General features: G+C 36.5%; 1 protein-coding gene across 1 annotated transcript in view; it reads left to right on the forward strand.

Annotated features, from left to right (window-relative positions):
- Positions 1 to 2879: 2879 nt before the first annotated feature.
- LOC145690952 (uncharacterized) overlaps positions 2880 to 22152 on the forward strand; it is a 61359-nt gene continuing 42086 nt past the window's right edge. Inside the window, exon 1 of the mRNA XM_081766415.1 lies at positions 2880 to 3494. Within this exon, the coding sequence (XP_081622541.1) occupies positions 3130 to 3494 (365 nt within the window). The 5' untranslated portion in view covers positions 2880 to 3129. The remainder of the gene's footprint in view (positions 3495 to 22152) is intronic.

The raw sequence follows: 22152 nt of genomic DNA on the forward strand, positions 1-22152 counted from the left end.
AGAGAAACCACCGAGGCCCAACAGCGTGATATTGATACTTTGAAAGAGGAAGTGCAAGGGCTAAAAGGCCAAGTAGAGAAAATACAAGATCACCAGGTGCTCACAGACAGAAAATGCGAGATTGTTAGCTTTTGTATGAATAGACAGGAAAGTGCCGTACGCGAATTAAAAGGATATGTAAAGGAACTCGCGGAAAAGACAGGTGAGATAGGTGAAGAAGTACAAGGGCAACGGCAAATTCTAAAACTTAACAGTGAACGGTCAGATGGAACCACACAAACCTTAGAAAGTTTTAGTGAACACCATAAAGCTACTGTTGAAATGATAATGGAGCATTTTGAGAAATTGCCCGCTGTTACCTTAAAATCCGAACATGATCAAAATATTACTCAGGAAATGCATAGATTAGAAAGAGTAGATCGTGAATTATTAGTACGACAGGAACATATTGATAAATTGCGACAATTGCATATTGATACACGTACGTCACCACGTAAAGAGAATCAGTTGGATCATGAGTACCACGGCTCACATTATCAAAGTGAAGGATTCAAATCCGACGGTCCCCTAGTGTATTTATGAATATGTAATATTTGGCATAACTTGAATGGAATTTGTCGTGACTAGTGATGGGCAGTGGGAATATTCCCGGTGGGAAGGAATTTTAAAATGAGAATATTCCCGGGTTTTTCCCCCTGGCCTATAAATTCCTGGGAAGGAATTTATTTCCATTTCTTTAAATTATCTTCCAAATTATAAGAACCATATGACTAATTACTTTATTTTAATATATTATGATGTACTACTAGGTTTTAAAGAATTTGGAGGTTAAAAAATTTAAAATTGACGGTACTTTATATAACCAATAATATGATTTTTTAAGTTCCATTTCCATTTGCAGTAAAACGTAAGGTAATTGTTTAGTATTGGGGGGGCCAAAACTAGCAAAAAGTAGGATGATTTAGGGAAGAAATGAGTTGATAGTGATGTTCAAGTAGTCAAGAGAGTATCGAACACATTTGTTTAGGGCAGTAACGGATTTATACAAAACGGAAATGTAAGTGGAAGTGATTTATGTGAAAAAAGAAAGTGAATTGTCGGTAACGAAGATAAAACAACGTGCCATTGGGGGTTCTAACCCGCCTTCATTCGCTAACGCTCGCTCTACAATGCTGTCTGAATTTAATGTTGGTAACGTAATTTAACGTATGAAACCATAAAACAACCGCATCGGAATAGAATATCGCAAAAAAGTAGGTGCATAAACTGGCTCCCAATGTTAAAGAACAGCCAAAATTAGCAAAGTACTAATTTACAAATGAAGAAAATTAAACATTTTGTAAAATAATTTAGAATTATGTATAATTAGAGATTAAGTGCTCTTAATAAACCTTGAACCACCATTAGTAATAGACGTCGGTCTGTCTGCTCTCTCTGACTCGAATTTGTGAAGAGGTAGGCTACTTGGACTTCTTTTACATGTGAATTAACGTATGGAATTTTAAGAAATAGATAGAATGAAAGGTCGTGTATGGTGTCAAGTTGAGTAAATCCACTTACATATAAATTTAAACGGTTACTATATAATTTTTTCACACATATCTAATTGATAGAACGTATTGTAAATAAATATACATTTATGTGTACTGTCTAAAAATAATCAAGTGGTAATAAGGTAACATAGTACCGTTCAGAATGTACATTTTAAAGAATCCTCTGAGGACAACAATAATAATATACTGTGATATAATAATTAATTGAACTTCGAAATCATAATATAGTAATACAATGCAATTTTCTTTCTGATTTTACATAAATTCCCATTTTGGGAATCTTCCCGGGAATAATCCCGAAAAATATCTTCCCGGGAATTTACCCATCACTAGTCGTGACATCCTCATATATATATATATATATATATATATATATATATATATATATATATATATATATATACCTTCTGCGTGTGTGTGCCTCTCCAAATATCCAGAGAAATGAGCGCCCTTGCCTAGTGCTATATACCTAGGTACTTGCTAGAAATTACAGAAGGTTAATCGTTTTATACCCACCCATTTTCGGTTCGGTGCTGCCACCTGGCGTATCATACTGGAATTATGGTCACCTTACAAGGGCAGCGTTTGTCTGGCCTGGAATTCTAGCAGACACAGTTAAAGATGCTTTTATCATGGAATCTGGAAAGTCCTCAAAACTTTCCCTTCTGTTCTTTGAGATATTTGTTAGAGATTTATGACCCCGTTACCTGAAAATCAACGTTGCTACTTCCCTCTATTGTCCCTTTCTTTTCTCTTTCATTCATTTTGTTTTTAAATGCTGAATTTTGTTGTTTATGAAAGGTTACGGAAGTACGGCAACATTGAAGAGAATGACAGCGCACGTGCTGCTTAAGATCAGCCCTGGGTTGTGTGGGGGGAAATGTGTAGCGTTTGGGGCAAGAGATCTCTAAGTTTGTCTCCAATAGTTACAGTAGGTGCGTGAGTGATGGTAGTGACTGTTATCAAATGGCACCGAAAATCAACGTCTTATTCCACGAGACGCTTACACATACACACAAAAGCCACAACCAGTTATTGTTCTCAAGTGAAAAAATTGTGTTAAAATATTAAATTGTTCGCACTAACTATCTTATGTCGCGGCACAAGTCACAATCAAAAGTAGCATTTGAAGCAATAATAGCACGTGTATTAAATAAAATTAGTACCGGTATACGCAACGGGAGATCGACAGTCAGTCAAACCGCAATGGCATACAGAAATACATGATTTGCTATTCCCGCTAAAACGATAAAGATGGATGGATAACTTCTGAAACACGAGAATAGCGGTATGTGAGTGTTAGCTACACTAGCGACAAAAGATCTCACTTGAACGAAATATGAACTAAAGATGTAAACATCCGGGTTCCTTTTCATTTTCCTCCGGCTGCTACAAACAAACAAACAATTGCCTAGAGAGCGATCGTGGCTAAGGAAATAAGGATCTGCAGAAGATGATTTTAAATATAAAGTTGCTTTTGTGAACGTTCTTGTAAATCATTTCATTAAGACTGGCAACATAAAATATAAGGGAAGTATAAGAACAGTGTTATATTCTTATTATATTTCAATTCACAATGGCTGGTGAGGCGTCTGTTAAGATGGAATTGATGTGCAAAGAAGAAACTGCTTTTGACTTACCTCAGGAAGATCCACTCGAAGGGAAAGGGTGGACATACGAACTGATGACTGGCAAGAAAGAGTTAATATTATCCACAACGGAAGGAGAGGAAACAATGGACAAGGATACAGCTATGTGTTCTTTGGATGTGAAACTAAACGTTGAAAGGGTGAAATCAGAATTAGCAGTAGAAGATGATCCTGAATTTGAAAGGAATATAGAAACGCCTAGAAAAATAGTGGTTCAGGAGACTTGCGCGTCGTACTCTAATAACTTCCAACAATTAACAACAAAAAGTTTAAATTCACTTCACCCAGAAAGGTAATGTTCAATTTTTCATATACTAATTGGCTCAGATTGATAATACAGTTACATGCGTTCGGAAAGTGTGTTGGCTAAAAGCAATACTTCACGAGAAATATTTAGATATGGGAGATATCTCGAACGTAAGTTAGTAACCTACAATTAGGAAATTGGAAGACACAGGTAGATAAGCTGTATACCAAATAAAAATAGGATCGATACGACTAATACAAATCTTGTGTAGTTTAGATCTTGATAAACTAATTATTTCTTTATTATTGATCACACACTTCTCACTAATTGTTGCACATATTTTAAATATGGGTGCTCGACAATATTGTTTTATTTATATAGAGACTTATGTAAAATAACAAATCGTGAGAATGGTATATATCCTAATATTTTGCAAATTTAAACGTAAAAAATATTATATTGGAACAAGAACTATGGACGTTTCTGTTTTTACTTAGAATTTAGCTCAAATGTGTCTAGCCTCATTTTTCCGGAGGGCTTCGAAAGACATTAGTAAAATACAAGAGAAAGAATATTTTAACCATCAATGAATGTTCGTTAATTGTAGAGGTCCATACATCAAACCATTTCATAGCTGCACTCATTTCTTTCAAGGAAGTCGCCTTTTACATTCCCAGGAATCATTTCTAGAGTATGAACCTAAATTTCTCAATGTATAATCACTGTAGGGGCTTAGTGAACGTACATGATGTGTGAATTATTGTACAGACAACGCTAACCAGCATGTGCTAGATGGCCGGTAAAAATAAGATTGCTATGCAGATTAGAGCATATACGCAGAATGTTGGTAAACGAGGATAGCGCAAAATTCTGTATTTAGGATAAACTTACATGTCTTACGTGTTGAATGTGTTCTTGTACGTTCCTAAGTATTTTATAGGTAACATCTTGAAATGCTTTCTTTGCTTGTATATTTGTGTTCCAAACTAACGCAATATATTAGGGACGTAATTCCTTAGTTATATGAATTCCTTCCTTCCGAAAGGTTTTTCTAGTTTTGTGTCATGATTTGCCACATTGAATGTTGATATTTCATTTCGCTTACAGTGGTAACTAGCTACCGTAACACGGGGTTACTTTGCACATTGGGCATTACTTCCCACAAAATATGAAAAGAGTTTCAGTCATCTGTTAGTAAAAGCCTGAACTGTAAACAGATTGGTGGTAGTTCATAGTTTTCTCACTGGGTGTCTGTACAGTCATATGGTACTATGTTACTGTGGCGCCACATATTCTGTCTGCTTGTATGTGTGGAATGCGGTGAGCGGGTAATTGAATTTTGGTTTCATGGCGACGATCGTGGTAACTATTCTACAACCAACTTTACTGAATAAATAACTTAGTTCTTTTCATTTTTAGTAGTTAAGTTTAACAAATTTAGATTTGTACTTTTTACAATTTAGAAATTTATAAGAACATCCCTAGGTGGGGAATACAAAGAAAGTTTGAATTCGTTCTATTTCAAGCGCTTTCCAATTCGATTTTTTCTCTTTTTTGCGCTGCTCTGAGCCTATCGTAGAAGTATGTATTTGACATCTAGGTATTCCTAGTAGAAGTGGCAAGTAGCTCGCGAGGTTTTTTTTTTTTTTTTTTTTTTTTTTTTTTTATGAAGAAGGATGTATTAATGTTTGTACTGACAAACAATGAAAGACATTTTCATCGTAGCTTTAAAGTTGTTTCAAACTTCGTGATCAGAACGGCTCCTACTCTGCGGATGGTATAATTTGAGAACGTTTCATTTCTTTTAGCCGAGTGAAATAAATTGAGATCTTATTTGAATTTATAAAGGAAAGTAAGAATATCTCAGGTACAAACCATGAAAAATTTCCCAACCATTCTATTTTTAACATCTTTCAAACTTTAACAGCTATTGCCAGTTATTTCGCTTCTAACTGCAGTGAATGTAATTTGAGATAACGTCTTTCTTATTAGGTGAGTTAAATAAATTTTGTTACTCTGCTTTTAGATTTTAGATAGAGTGAGAATGGCCATAGATACAAGTCCCGCAGGATTTTTTTTTTTAAGAACAGTTTGGAATAGAAGATTAAGAATAGATTTATCAATACAAAATAACTATGCAAAGTATCTCTTTTAGCAAAATAGAATCTTAATATGTTTTAAAAATGTGCCCGACGTCGGTTTCTTCTTTTTGGGTTCCCTTTAAAGGGGGAGGGGGTTCATTATGACTACAAGTCGATTTCTAAGTAACGTTAGTTTCAATTTTTGTTATGGAGGAGCAGCATTTTATCAGATAATGTTCTCGTTGTACTGTTGAAAAGGGTATTTTATAAACGACTTTTCCTTCTTCTACATAGAAATGTAGAACTTCTGTATAGATCATCATTATTATTTAAATTCATTTCAGAACGATGTTAAATCAAATTTCATTGTGGGTTACTGAGATATACTCATAAAATACCAGGGAAGCGTTATTTATTTATTTATAAATTAGCCTTTTTAGAGTCCAGATTAAGAATATCATTAATACGATATTATTAAGTATATCCCGCCCCTCGGACAAAATTTCTTACAAGTAAACCTTACGTTTGGGTGAATCGAGTTGCTGACTGAGATACATATGAGAAAGTAGTACTAAATGTGGTCAGTATTTCAGTGAAGTTGTAGGTGCGAAGCTCCAGGGGTTTAGGAGATACAGCTACCAGAACATCACATGGAAGTAAAGAATAGTCTTCATACAGTTGGAGGTAAAAGCTCTGTAAGACCTCTTGTAACGACAAAAGGTGAATAACAAATATATGGGTACATATTAGGACTAGGGGGAAGTCATATAGTAAGGGTATACCTGACGGCGGCCATCTTGAAATCCGCCATTTTGAATTAAGGTTAAGTTTCTAAAATAGGAATAGGGTCATGTGATACATGATTTAAGGCGCAAATTTAATCAGAAGAACAATGGTGACGTTAATTTTGATTTACGCGCAATTGATAAAAAGTTACAGGGAAATTAAATATTGATGCAGCATATGTATTAGTCCTTTACCCCACCTTGTAAATTTTGTGTTAATGATAATAATTAAATAAAAAGCAGGTGGATAAATATTAGGTCTATGGTAAGAGTTGTCTTGATGGCGGCCATGTTCAAATCCGCCATTTTGAATCAGACAAAAGTTTTAAAGAAAATGCGAAACATTGACACCTTATTAATAGTAAATTTTACCATAAATCCAACGGTATAACCATTATTGCTTTATCATTAACCAGCATTTGTTATTGCATAAACAAGTTGCTAATTTAATGAAAAATGACCAAAGTGGAATTGAGTCATAATTGAACTTGGGTCTTTCTTCCAGAAAGGTTCTCAATTAGTACAATCAATATGTAGTTCAGAAAAGAGTGCATTACTTGCACAAATGCTCTGCACACAGTGAGCACACCTGACATAGGCAATCGAGTTACACTTGACACATTTGTCGTTAACAATTCCGTCAAAGCAGTAGTCGTAAGGAGCGATCCAACGTCCAGGTTCTTCATTCAAATATCCAGCCTGATTGAAAGCGAATCGAATGGTAAAATTTGCTATTAATAAGGTGTCACTGTTATGCGTGTTGTTTAAAACTTTTGTCTGATTCAAAATGGCGGATGTGAAGATGGCCGCCATCAAGACAACTCTTACCATAGACCTAATATTTATCCACCTGCTTTTTATTTATTTATTATCATTAACACAAAATTTACAAGGTGGGGTAAAGGACTAATACATACGGTATGCTGCATCAATATTTAATTTCCTTGTAGCTTTTTACCAATTGCGCGTAAATCAAAATTAACGTCACCATTGTTCTTCTGATTAAATTTGCGCCTTAAATCATGTATCGCATGACCCTATTCCTATTTTGAAAACTTAACCTTAATTCAAAATGGCGGATTTCAAGATGGCCGCCGTCAGGTATACCCTTACTATATGACTTCCCCCTAGTCCTAATATGTACCCATATATTTGTTATTCACCTTTTGTCGTTACAAGAGGTCTTACAGAGCTTTTACCTCCAACTGTATGAAGACTATTCTTTACTTCCATGTGATGTTCTGGTGGCTGTATCTCCTAAACCCCTGGAGCTTCGCACCTACAACTTCACTGAAGTACTGACCACATTTAGTACTACTTTCTCATATGTATCTCAGTCAGCAACTCGATTCACCCAAACGTAAGGTTTACTTGTTAGTATGATAGAAAACTACATTGTATAAGCTGCATTTCATTCTTGAATGTAGGTTTACATTAGGAAAGCACGATGATGGTTGAGTCCAAGTTTTTGTGAGACAAAGATTTAAATTGCTTTAAGAAAAATTATTTTCCACTTTTATTATATTTCTTACACGGGGGAATATATTCTATGATCCAATCGAAAGTGCAGGAACGTGAGAGTAAAACTAACCAAGACAGACGAAAAGATTATGGAGCTAATGGTTTATGGTTTACTTGTTTATCAGTTTTCTGATATATTTTGTGTTTCCACGTATTTTTCCTTTCTTTAATTTGCATTTTTCTCAATTTTTAAGATTTTTTCACACCATTTTAGACTAAATTCCACCAAGATATGAGTTTTCCATCATTTTGTCAGTACTTGTGTGAATTGATAGCTTTTCCCATAGTTCATACTGCCTTTTTGGACAGGTCTATATTTTTGCTCTTAAAGTTGTAAACGCTGAGCTATTCCATATAAAATCAGGAAGTTCACGAGTGAAGCCTTAAAAATTAAAGTTAGATTTTATGTTTCAAATGAAATTGACGTTTGTTTGATTTGCACTTGCTGATGGCTTAAAGCTCATAGGATACAGGCTTCGGTGTCGTTTCTAAGCTTGTGCATCACACTTTACAAGAATTTCCATTAACAAACCTGGATTTCTTTAATTTGTATTATTGTTTTCTTTTGAGATTTTAGCTTGCATTCTCCGTTTTTTGTTGACTACTTACAGCTTTATCTCGGGCACTTGCGTAATGCTTTTTCATCCTTGTAAGTGTCTATTTCCTTTGTTTTTTTTTTCTGGTTAGTTATAACTCAGTAGCTTAGGAAAATGCATTTTAAATATTGCATCGTCCCTGAATTTTAAACACAATCTTTTTCTCCTTCGTTTCCTTCTGCTTTTTAAACCTTAAGACGAAATATGTGTATGTCAGACACCTATGGTTTTTCTTTGTATTACATTGGCAACACTGATTCACTCAATGTATCGGTTCTTTCAGTACCTTCCAATTATTTAGTTGTTTGTGTTTCGCAGTAGTCTATTGTTGGCGTAATGTCTGAGTGAACATTTATCGATGATTTTACAAAGAGGCACACATTTCCATTATTGTTTATATTTTTGCGTGATTATTGGACACACATTTCCTGAAGAGAGTTTTGCTTTCAAAAATTTTTGTGGTTTACTTTTATTTACCATGAAATAGAAGCTATTGAGCTCTTGAAACATACAATTTTGTTTGTGTGAGATTTTATGTATTTGCAAAATATAGACCTAGTACCTCGAGAAAGAAATTTAAGAATGAAACTGTAAGTACAGCAGATCCTTATTTCACGGGAAAAATTCCAAAAATGTTGAAAGTACAGAAGTAATTTATATTATTGTCTTCAGTAGATTCTGACTGAGACGCCTAATTTTTTCCTCAAATCAAGAATTACCTACTGAAAGTGAGGACGATACCAATTCTGATACAGTGCCAGGTGTGAGCTCAAGTAGTAACAGAACTGTCAATGTGAGAAGCCCTAGTGAAGTTTCATGTGATAACGAAGGCCTTAGATACAGAGGTAAAAACAAGTTTGTTTGGAATTGAAATGCACCTCTAAGAAACCGAAGGGTTCTCATCAAAACATAGTCAGAGGGATTCCTGGTATAGTCACCCATGTAAGAAATCTGGGAAAAAAATCCTGTCTAACTTATGTAATGATGATATAATTCAGGAGATTTCAATATGAAGTTGGAAGAAAATCGAAACAAATTTGAAGTAAATTAGAGCAAAGTCAAACTACAGATCTACTGACCTATTTGAAAATAAAGCCCTTATTGCTCTCCTAATATTGTGTTCTATTTGTAAATCAGGCAACGAAGACATGTATTCACCATTTTCAAGACACTTTGGGACGACCTTTATTTAAAGCTACCATGTTCGTTAAACGTTTCCAAGGTCTTGGACAAATAGAACATTTGTACAGGGCAGCTACATGTGGACAAATAGCATATTTGCGGGGTAGTAATATGTAGAATTATACTAATTTAAAATTTGTCAGTTTTTAAATTTATATTCTATTTTAATTTAGATATTGAAATATTTTCCGAATTTATATTCCAATAAAACCGAATTAATATATATAATTCTGGTTTATCATATTTTGCTCGAAGTACAAAATATAAAGTTTCATTGTTCTACATTACACATACGTTTTTTAAAAAAGATCTTACTTTATACATGTCCGTGTCCCAGAGACACGCGTTTCTTGTAAGCGAACAAAAATAACGTTCCCTGTTAAGGGTTAAGATATTTTCTGACTTTAAAAATTACTCTAATAGAATACATTTTACAAAAATGGAGATCCTAAAAGAGCTGGGAGTGAATCAAAAAACTACTCTCTCTTCTTTGTCTTCAGTTAAATATAATGTTACTATTTGGATGAATCTTTCGCGATTAATTCCAATCAGTATTGTCCTAAAATCGATAAGATAAAGCGCAAGTAAAATGGAATTAAAACAAGAAGAAACAGCTGGCAATCAACAGGGATATCATCTAAAAGTTTGTCCCTGGCTTTCTTTTCATTTTTCCGAATATCTCTTTTCTATTTTGTCTATTGCCAAACAACATCTGGAATTACAAACATGTATTATAACGAACATTAACATAACGGAAGTGATGTTCACCTGTTCCACGTTATTTCGAGAGAAGATAATTTTGTTTATAACAAGTTTTCGTCTTCGTTTATAAAGATTTATAATTTGTGCTGAAGGAATGTATGATTTTTTCTTGCTTTCCTTGTTTTTATCTTCTCCCGATATTCTTTACTATATTTTGAGCTAAGTTCTGAAATTAATTTTCTATCTTACCATTTGATGTTATCCCATGTATCTCAATTAGCTTTTTCTAATAACAATATTGTTCTCGTTTCTACCAGGGTCATAATGAGAAGCTGTGAAGGGCGTAGACATAAAATCATAAATAAGGCGCACTGACTGTAACATAGTGACGTTATTTCATATGCGTATTTTTTTTATTAAACATGCTTATCAACAGTTGTATATGCAGTATTATTACAAACTATCCTAGCAGACCGTTTAAACGCTCAAAATTGTAAATAAGTAAAATGCAGCGAAATGATAACTATTTCATAATAAGTTACTAGGTTTGGAAACACCTGCTCGACACACAGGTACCGTAGTGAGTCATCAAAATTGCCAGAATGCCATTTTATAACATTTTATAACTTTTTCGTTTGTATAAAAATGTTAAATCGAATATTTCTGGTTCAGGCCTACACATCCAGGATAACAATGATACCAACTTGAAATGTAAAAAATATAGCTAGAGGACCAAATATTTAAACATGTACAAATTTTGCCCTGTACTCCAAATTGAAAAGTTGAATATAATACAACTCAAAGATATGGTTGTCAAATAGATTGATTATTTGATCTCTGTGGATTCAAACTTCAGAAAAACGATCATATGGTATTTCTCTATATTTGACCCAAAAGCCGTTGCTTGTAGGAAGCGCAAACCGTTGACCGCTAAGTTAGTCCGACGGTGATTTCTTCCGACTTTTGGTCTACCATGCAGTAACATGTTAAATCACATTAGGTATTTAATCTTCTAGTATAAGAATTACAGGAACCCTGACCTGTGAACTTTTTCAAAGTCTGTTTAATTCCCTTTTCCCTTTTTTAATTTTAATAGTCGGTATATTTTTTTCAATTTGTCATCTCTTGGTTAATTTTTACCATGATATGCATTTTCTGTTGATGATTGCTTTTTGCTGCATAACAAGAATTGTTCCAAATATTTCTTAAATGTTCACTTATTTCTCTTTAATCCAATTTTTTATCACTTTTCCATGTCAGCTAACCACTAACATTTAAGGGGACTGGCGTTCTAAGAAATATTAGCTCCTTCCTCCAGTTTAATTCTTTCAGTTTATGGCTGATAGCTGGACACCGAACATGGCAACACGTATGCCCCGAAATATGACATGCCAGTATATTTCTCCAATTGGAGCAAGAAAGAGTGAATATTTCGCCATGACTTAGAGACGCACTAGATAGATTTGATAAACTACATTCACTTTGAATTCTAAGGTATGAAAATTAATGCAAGCAAAATGAATATAACAATATGCATCATGCTAAGACAGAAAGCATGGACACGACAACGAAATTTCAACTTTTAACAATAGAAAGTCTGCATTTCCCATCCTTTTGTTTTTGGTTTTTCTCTTTCCTTTAAAGAATATACCGCTTTTAGTTTCAATAGCGAACATAGCTTACCATGCTTAACTCCCTGAAAAACAAACTGTAGATCCAGGCTGCCATTCGAACGAAGATTAATTAGAACGAGTCTTACACGCTGTCGAATTGGGGCACGATCTAAGGCGTATGCTCAAATCAGCCATAAAACTCCACACTGCCACATATTGCCCCCGGTTCCATTTCAATTTTTAGTTTATTTACGGTTTATAAATGTTTATGGGTTAACATCTGGCCTCAGAAAAAAAATTGCATTTCTAGATCAAGGTCAGGCAAATTTAATCCACTATCTTAAGAAGTTACTGTTAAGTCTAAATATATGTAGGATCAATCGAGGGTTTCCATTGAGAAAAGCTAAAATATCTAAGCTAGAAGCACTTTGCATGTGGTCTTGGAGCACAATGTTGCGTATATCATGGACCGAAAGAAAAAGAAATGAACAAGCACTAAGGGTTGCTAATGAAGGACAACAGATCATGAAAATAATAGGAAAAAGAAGAAACACTATGCTTTGCCATCTTATTCGGCACTCTGATGTGATCACCATGCTGATAGCGGGAAATGCAATAGAAATACCAGGAAGAAGAATACCAAGGATACAATATATAGACAGTTACAAAGAAGAGACGTTATCAAGTTTTAAAACTGATCTCCCACGGTAGAGAAGAGTTTCAAAATTTCCATGTTGCCCACCTATCTATGGTTGGGGTGAACAGGATGGAATCGACGATTTAAAGATTGGTTTCCCTAATTTACTATATTCACACTAGCTCTTTATAGATAATTAGAACATTGATTTCATAAATCTACGAAGCCAGTTGTACCTCTTGAAGGAGGTGTACTCACCAATAATGCATGCGGGAATGACATTTCTTAGCTTTGTTATGTAATGTTCGGGCAGCGTAAATAAAACTTCGAAAATAATATTCGCAACCTCTCACGTGAATACGTCGGAACTAGGTCGTGTTATTTTTTGAAATAAACCGCGTTCAAGTATCGGCTGGTACAAGCTATATTTTGCTCTCAAAACACATTATTTTGTTAATAATAATATGTTTTCTGCATTTCTTGTAGATATCTTAAATTTTATTGGCCAGTGGTTAGTGGAGGTTAGTGTTGGTGAAATATCTTTACACTTCTATTTCTTTCTTTTAACTGCGTGGATTATTCTAGTGGCCATGAAATCCTGTTTCCTGTCGTTAGAATTTTGTAAATATATTCGGAAAGTTCATATAGACTTTCGCTTTTTTCCCAGAAGTTTACACATCCTTCTCTCTCTCTCTGTCACTTGTTTATTGCTTTTATCCCAACTTTGCTACGGCAAATCAGGATTTCTTTCGTACCTACATTGTGTCATAAACCGAAGCTGGGGAGAACGGTAGACAAAACATAGATACCGTAAAAATGGAAAAGTGAACAAATGATCAAATTAAGCTCAGGTATTAACAAACTAAAATTATGATGTGCAAATCACAAAACCTGTTTAAACTTTACAGAAAATATGATAATACCAAATATAATTCAGACAAATTAAAGAACATCAAAAGGTTACAAATGATAAAGTAGCTTTTATTGTATATATTTTCGGCTGTTTTAACTTGTTTTATTTCCCCTTTTATCTTTTATTATTTTCGGTATTTTCGAAATATCTTTTTATTTTATTTTCGGGTTTGTCACACAAAACTGAGATTAGAAACGATTGTTAGGATTAAACAGTGGAGTGCATTGTTCTAAAGTAAACTCATGTTATACTCTTATGAGTGCTCCAATTGTACGGATTGAGCTTCGCAAGCTAAATCGCCGTTTGCATACGTGAGATCCAATTTTTTGTTTGTTTATCATCAGTGGTTGTAGGATATTTTCATACGCCTCCGTGTAAAATAATTTTTTCAAATATTGTGCAGAAATCAGCAGTGAAGTGACTAGTACATATGTGTTAGCACCCTAACATTCGTTTGTAATCTCAGTTTTGTGACAAATTCTGGCTCCATATCATTGAAAAGGAAGGAGTAATTGTGCCTGCTTGAACGATCGCTTATTATTATCTGCAGAGGACTCCAGCGGACCCTTGGGATAATACGACGTGGAACGCCTGAGATCCTATTAACTGCAACGCCTCTGAAGGAGTTGACCGGTCGAAGATTATTGTGATTAAGTGAAATCTTAATTTATCAATTGTGCCACACAGTACAGTATTAAAAGAAAATAAAATAAGATAAAAGTGGAAATAAAAAAAGTTAACACGGCCGAAAATATATACAGTAAAAGCTACTTTTTCATTTGTAACTTTTTGATGTTCTTTTAATTTGTGTAAATTGCAATCAGTATTATCACATTTTCTGCACAGTTTAACCAGGTTTTATGATTTCTACCAGAAGATAATTTTAGTTTTTTAATATCTAAGGTTAATTTGATCATTTGCTCACTTTTCCATTTTTACGATATCTATGTTTTGTCTACCGTTCTATCTAGCTTCGGTTTATAACAACGTATGTACGGAAGAAATCGTGATTTGCCGTAGCCAAGCTGGGATGAACGCAACACACAAGTGAGGGAAAGGATGTGTAAACTTTTGGAAAAACAGCGAAAATCATTATGAACGTTACGGTTATATTTACAAGGTTCTAACAACGACAAAAACCGCGATTTTATGGCCACAGGAATAACCCACGCAGTTAAAAGAAAGAAATAGAAGTGTAATGATTTTTCACCAACAATAGCCTCCACTAAGCACTGGCCAATAAAATTTAAGATATCTACAAGAAAAGCAGAAAACAAATTATTATTAACAAAATAATGTGTTTTGAAAGTAAAATATAGCTTGTACCAGCCGATACTTGAACGCGTGTTCATGCGAGAGCTTGTAAATATTATTTTCGAAGATTTATTTACGCTGACAAAACATTACATAACGAAACTAATAAAAGTCATTCCCGCCATGCTTTCTCTGTCTCAGCATGATGCATATTATTATATTAATTTTGTTTGTATTAATTTTCCTCTCTTAGAATTCAACGTGAATGTAGTTTATCAAATCTATCTAGTGCGTCTCTAAGTGATGGCGAAATATTCATTCTTTCTTGCTCCAATTGGAGAAATATACTAGCATGTCATATTTCGGGGCATGCGTGTTGCCATGTACGATGTCAAGCTATCAGCCATAAACTGAAAGGATTCAACTGAAGGAAGGAGCTACTATTTCTTAGAACGCCAGTCTCCTTAAATGTTAGTGGTTAGCTGACTAAGACAAGTAATAAAAAATTGGATTAAAAAGAAATAAGTAAACATTTAAGAAATCCTGGAACAATTCCTATTATGTAGCTAAACGCAATCATCAAAAGAAAATGCATATCATGGTAAAAAATAATTATAAAAGGACAAATTTGAATAATATATACCGACCTTAAAATTAGGAAAGGGAAAAGAGATTTAAACAAAGAAACGATGGAAATGTTTATAGGTGATGGTTCCTATAATTCTTATACTAGAAGATTAAATACGGAATATTATTAAACATGTCACTGCATGGTAGACCAAACGCCAGAAGAAATCAGCGTCGCACTGACTTAGCGGCCAACGGTTTTCGCTTCCTACAAACAACGGCTTTTGGGTCAAATATATGAAATGCCATATGATCGTTTTTCTGAAGTTTGAACCCACAGAGATCAAATAATCTATCTATGTGACTACTCTATCCTTGAATTTTTGTTATATTCAACTTTTCAATTTAGATTTCAGGGTAAAATTTGTACATGTTTAAATACTTGGTCCTCTAGCTATATTTTGTACATTTCAAGTTGGTAGCATAGTTATCCCGGATGTGTAGGCCTGAATCAGAAATATTCGATTAAACTTTTCTTTACAAACGTAAAAGTTATAAAATGGCCTTCGGCAATATTGATAACTCAATACGCTACCTGTGATTCGAGCAGGTGTGTTTCCAAACCTAGTAACTTATTATGGAATAGCTATCATTTCGCTGCGTTAAGTTATGGAGAAAGAAGTTAGGATGAATACTGTGTAGAAGTTGTGCCGTATACTGTATGAATACTGTATAGAAGCTGTACCGTATAAGAGATGTAAAGAGTATTTACCAACCTTTTCTTTTAAGATTTGTGTGTTTGTAAGATTGCTGAAGGCAATGGTTTCATGGTAAATTCAAGGTGAAAACAAATAGTGTCTGGAGAAATGTAAGATCATTATGTCGTTTCATTACGTTTCTGGTTTTAAGTTTGTTAACGTTGAGATCTGCGCTAAAATACAATTACTATTAATGCGAATACATTTTACTAATCCTCTGGACTTTCCTGACTGGGTATATACTATTCATTTCACTCCGTTTGCTTGTTTGGAAATAGTTCCGCAGGTGTGAATTCGTTTTGCTAATGATTACACTAGGAAAGTAGTACGCAAATCATGTGCTGGCATGTGATGGTATTATTGCCACCTCGCATACTTCGTTTTGATATTTCGTGACTTTTCACGTCACACTTAGTTAAAATAAAAATTAATGTGTCTATTGAAGCTTTCCTGGCGACGTATTGTGAACAGGTCTTCTCGGGCTAGCAGCCAGGTGAATACTGTTATATCTTGCGACGTTTCGAGGGCTGACATCGTCCTCATCTTCAGGCGAATATGATTGTGCAATGGAGTGTATGGAATATATATACTCATGTATGTACGATTGGACTCTTCTGATTGGTGGTTGCAATGGCGGCTTCTGATTGGTGCTTGAGATGGCGGGATATGATTGGTGTCCATGTTTTACTCAGTTGGAATCCTGTGTCTCTGTTAAGGTTCGTTTTTTCTTGTATGATTGCAACGGCTACTTTTATCCTCCTGTCCCAAACTCTTGAGCATTTTGCTATTATTTCGGCATCTGTGAACAAAACCTTATGTTGCTGTTTGATGCTATGTTCAGCCAATCCGGATTTTTCTGGTTGGTTTAGTCTGTTGTAACTGTTGTGTTCTTTGAATGCGGCTTCAATGGTTCGTCCTGTTTGTCCAATATATGACTTACCACATTCACATGGAATGCGGTAAACTCCAGGAGTTCGGAGGCCCAGGTCGTCTTTGGTTGATCGTATTAAGTTTTTTATTTTTGCTGGAGGCTTGTGTATTGTCCTGATGTTGTACCTGGCAAATAGTCTGCTGAGCTTTCCAGAAGTGTTCCCGGTGTATGGGAGGCAAATTGTGTTTTTCCGTTCTTCATTCACAGTTTCTTCTGCACTTTTGTCCTTGTTGTCACTGTCCTTCGTTCTGGTCCTTTTCAGGGCCATATTTATATCTCGCATTGAGTATCCATTCTGTAGCATGGCGCTGCGAAGATGATTAACTTCCTCTATTAAGCAATCTTTGTCGGAGATGGAAAATGCTCTATGTGCTAAAGTGTTGAGAACTCCAAGCCGTTGAGCTTTGTGATGGAAACTGTTTGCGTTCAGATATAAATCTGTATGTGTTGGTTTCCTGTATACCCTCTGGCCTAGGCTGCCATCCGGTCTTCTGTATATCATGATGTCAAGAAATGGTAGACGTCCATCTTGTTCAACTTCCATTGTGAATTTAATATTCGGATGCTGGTTATTAAGATGCTGCAGGAATTCCTGTAAGGAGCTGCGTCCATGTGGCCAGATGGTGAAGGTGTCATCAACATACCTATAGAAATGTGTGGGTGCCAGTGGTGCTTTCTTCAGTGCTTCAAGTTCAAAGTGCTCGATATAAAAATTGGCTACTGCAGGTGATAGTGGAGAACCAATGGCGATGCCGTCTGTTTGCTCATAGTACTGACCACGGTATAGGAAGAAGGTTGAAGTGAAAACATGTTGAACGAGATCCAATATCTCAGGCCGGAAGTGTTTCCCAAAAAGCAGTATTGTATCCTTGACCGGAACTCTGGTAAAGAATGATACCACGTCGAAACTAACCATAAGATCTTCGGAAGAGATCTTCATCGTCCTCAGGATTTTTACAAACTCTGTTGAATTTTTCACATGGTGTTCACACTTGCCCACGTATGGTTGGAGTAATGTTGTAAGATACTTGGCCAAAGAGTAGGTTGGGCTTCCTATTGCACTAACAATTGGTCTCAGGGGTACCCCTGCTTTATGTATTTTTGGTAAGCCATATAGTCTCGGAGGCATGCTGCAGTGTGGTGTAAGTTGTTTGCGAGTATCTTCGTCCAGTCCCGACTTCTTTAGCAGTGAGGCTGTTCTTCTTTCTACTGCAGATGTTGGATCTCGTGACAAGGTGGTATATGCTGGAACTCGAAGTAACTGTGAAATCTTCACTTGATAGACATCTGTGGGAAGCACTACAGTGATGTTTTCTTTGTCAGCCGGTAGAATAGTGACACTTGCGTCTTCTCTTAATGCTTTAAGTGCGATCCATTCGGCTTTGCTAATGTTTGTGTGGGCATGACGGCTCTTTTCAGGACCACGCTCGCTTCCTGACGTATTTCTTCTGCTGTATCATTGGGAAGATTGCTAACTGCTTGTTCTATGCTGGCAATGATGTCTATGGTCGTAATTTTCTTCGGAGTGATGGCAAAATTTAGCCCTTTCTTTAGTAAACTGGAAGTGTTTTCATCCAAAGGTACATTGGTGAGATTGACGACCACTTTCTCAGCTTCGATTTCGTGTTCGGTTGGTGTGGATGGTTTTAGTCGATTGAATTTCTTAATTTGTTTAGTCGTCCTTTTGGCGCGTGAAATATCGGCCAACGCTGTTGAAGACATGTCGATCCATTCCCAATCTATTGGCGAGAGACAGCCGGCTAGTTCCAGATGAGTTGTTAGAAGCTGTCGGTCCATACGGTCTAGCTGCTGACGGGTGAAATGTATTCGTTCTCTTACAAGTGCCATACTTGCGTGTCTTAAGATTCTTTAATTCTGGCAGACTTTAGAGGAAAGTGCAGTCTGGTAAAGATAGGTGACACTCCATTGTCTCTGCATCTCAAGAAGAAGGCTAAGTTGCATAAAAGACGTGCCTTCTTGCTTCGTAGTTCTTGTAGATGGTGAATGCTACGAAGTATTTCCTCCCCGTAAAGGAATCTAAGGTATCTATTGAAGCTTTCCTGGCGACGTATTGTGAACACGACTTCTCGGGCTAGCAGTCAGGTGAATACTGTTATATCTTGCGACGTTTCGAGGGCTGACATCGTCCTCATCTTCAGGCGAATATGATTGTGCAATGGAGTGTATGGAATATATATACTCATGTATGTACGATTGGACTCTTCTGATTGGTGGTTGAAATGGTGGCTTCTGATCGGTGCTTGAGATGGCGGGATATGATTGGTGTCCATGTTTTACTCAGTTGGAATCCTGTGTCTCTGTTAAGGTTCGTTTTTTCTTGTATGATTGCAACGGCTACTTTTATCCTCCTGTCCCAAACTCTTGAGCATTTTGCTATTATTTCGGCATCTGTGAACAAAATCTTGTGTTGCTGTTTGATGCTATGTTCAGCCAATCCGGATTTTTCTGGTTGGTTTAGTCTGATGTAACTGTTGTGTTCTTTGCATGTGGCTTCAATGGTTCGTCCTGTTTGTCCAATATATGACTTACCACATTCACATGGAATGCGGTAAACTCCAGGAGTTCGGAGGCCCAGGTCGTCTTTGGTTGATCGTATTAAGTTTTTTATTTTTGCTGGAGGCTTGTGTATTGTCCTGATGTTGTACCTGGCAAAAAGTCTGCTGAGCTTTCCCGAAGTGTTCCCGGTGTATGGGAGGCAAATTGTGTTTTTCCGTTCTTCATTCACAGTTTCTTCTGCACTTTTGTCCTTGTTGTCACTGTCTTTCGTTCTGGTCCTTTTCAGGGCCATATTTATATCTCGCATTGAGTATCCATTCTGTAGCATGGCGCTGCGAAGATGATTAACTTCCTCTATTAAGCAATCTTTGTCGGAGACGGGAAATGCTCTATGTGCTAAAGTGTTGAGAATTCCAAGCCGTTGAGCTTTGTGATGGAAACTGTTTGCTTTCAGATATAAATCTGTATGTGTTGGTTTCCTGTATACCCTATGGCCTAGGCTGCTATCCGGTCTTCTGTATATCATGATGTCAAGAAATGGTAGACGTCCATCTTGTTCAACTTCCATTGTGAATTTAATATTCGGATGCTGGTTATTAAGATGCTGCAGGAATTCCTGTAAGGAGCTGCGTCCATGTGGCCAGATAGTGAAGGTGTCATCAACATACCTATAGAAATGTGTGGGTGCCAGTGGTGCTTTCTTCAGTGCTTCATGTTCAAAGTGCTCCATATAAAAATTGGCTACTGCAGGTGATAGTGGAGAACCCATGGCGACGCCGTCTGTTTGCTCATAGTACTGACCACGGTATAGGAACGACTGGCATCCTCTGGCACCCACACATTTCTATCGGTATGTTGATGACACCTTCACCATCTGGCCACATGGACGCAGCTACTTACAGGAATTCCTGCAGCATCTTAATAACCAGCATCCGAATATTAAATTCACAATGGAAGTTGAACAAGATGGACGTCTACCATTTCTTGACATCATGATATACAGAAGACCGGATGGCAGCCTAGGCCAGAGGGTATACAGGAAACCATCACATACAGATTTATATCTGAACGCAAACAGTTTCCATCACAAAGCTCAACGGCTTGGAGTTCTCAACACTTTAGCACATAGAGCATTTTCCATCTCCGACAAAGATTGCTTAATAGAGGAAGTTAATCATCTTCGCAGCGCCATGCTACAGAATGGATACTCAATGCGAGATATAAATATGGCCCTGAAAAGGACCAGAACGAAGGACAGTGACAACAAGGACAAAAGTGCAGAAGAAACTGTGAATGAAGAACGGAAAAACACAATTTGCCTCCCATACACCGGGAACACTTCTGGAAAGCTCAGCAGACTATTTGCCAGGTACAACATCAGGACAATAACAAGCCTCCAGCAAAAATAAAAAACTTAATACGATCAACCAAAGACGACCTGGGCCTCCGAACTCCTGGAGTTTACCGCATTCCATGTGAATGTGGTAAGTCATATATTGGACAAACAGGACGAACCATTGAAGCCACATGCAAAGAACACAACAGTTACATCAGACTAAACCAACCAGAAAAATCCGGATTGGCTGAACATAGCATCAAACAGCAACATAAGATTTTGTTCACAGATGCCGAAATAATAGCAAAATGCTCAAGAGTTTGGGACAGGAGGATAAAAGAAGCCGTTGCAATCGTACAAGAAAAAACGAACCTTAACAGAGACACAGGATTCCAACTGAGTAAAACATGGACACCAATCATATCCCGCCATCTCAAGCACCAATCAGAAGCCGCCGTTTCAACCACCAATCAGAAGAGTCCAACCGTACATACATGAGTATATATATTCCATACACTCCATTGCACAATCATATTCGCCTGAAGATGAGGACGATGTCAGCCCTCGAAACGTCGCAAGATATAACAGTATTACCCTGGCTGCTTGCCCGAGAAGACGTGTTCACAATACGTCGCCAGGAAAGCTTCAATAGATACTTTAGATACCTTTACAGGGAGGAAATACTTCGTAGCATTAACCATCTACAAGAACTACGAAGCAAGAAGGCACGTCTTTTATGCAACTTAGCCTTCTTCTTGAGATGCAGAGACAATGGAGTGTCACCTATCTTTACCAGACTGCACTTTCCTCTAAAGTCTGCCAGAATTTCAAGAATCTTAAGACACGCAAATATGGCACTTGTAAGAGAACGCATACATTTCACCCGTCAGCAGCTGGACAGTATGGACCGACAGCTTCTAACAACTCACCTGGAACTAGCCGGCTGTCTTTCGCCAATAGATTGGGAATGGATCGACATGTCTTCAACAGCGTTGGCCGATATTTCACACACCAAAAGGACGACTAAACAAATTAGGAAATTCAATCGACTAAAACCATCCACACCAACCGAACACGAAATCGAAGCTGAGAAAGTGGTCGTCAATCTCACCAATGTACCTTTGGATGAAAATACTTCCAGTTTACTAAAGAAAGGGCTAAATTTTGCCATCACACCGAAGAAAATTACGACCATAGACATCATTGCCAGCATAGAACAAGCAGTTAGCAATCTTCCCAATGATACAGCAGAAGAAATACGTCAGGAAGCGAGCGTGGTCCTGAAAAGAGCCGTAATGCCCACACAAACA

The sequence above is a fragment of the Thermobia domestica genome, chromosome 7 (genome assembly GCF_964235325.1).
Source record: "Thermobia domestica chromosome 7, izTheDome1.hap1.1, whole genome shotgun sequence".
Classification (NCBI taxonomy): Eukaryota; Metazoa; Arthropoda; class Insecta; order Zygentoma; family Lepismatidae; genus Thermobia; species Thermobia domestica.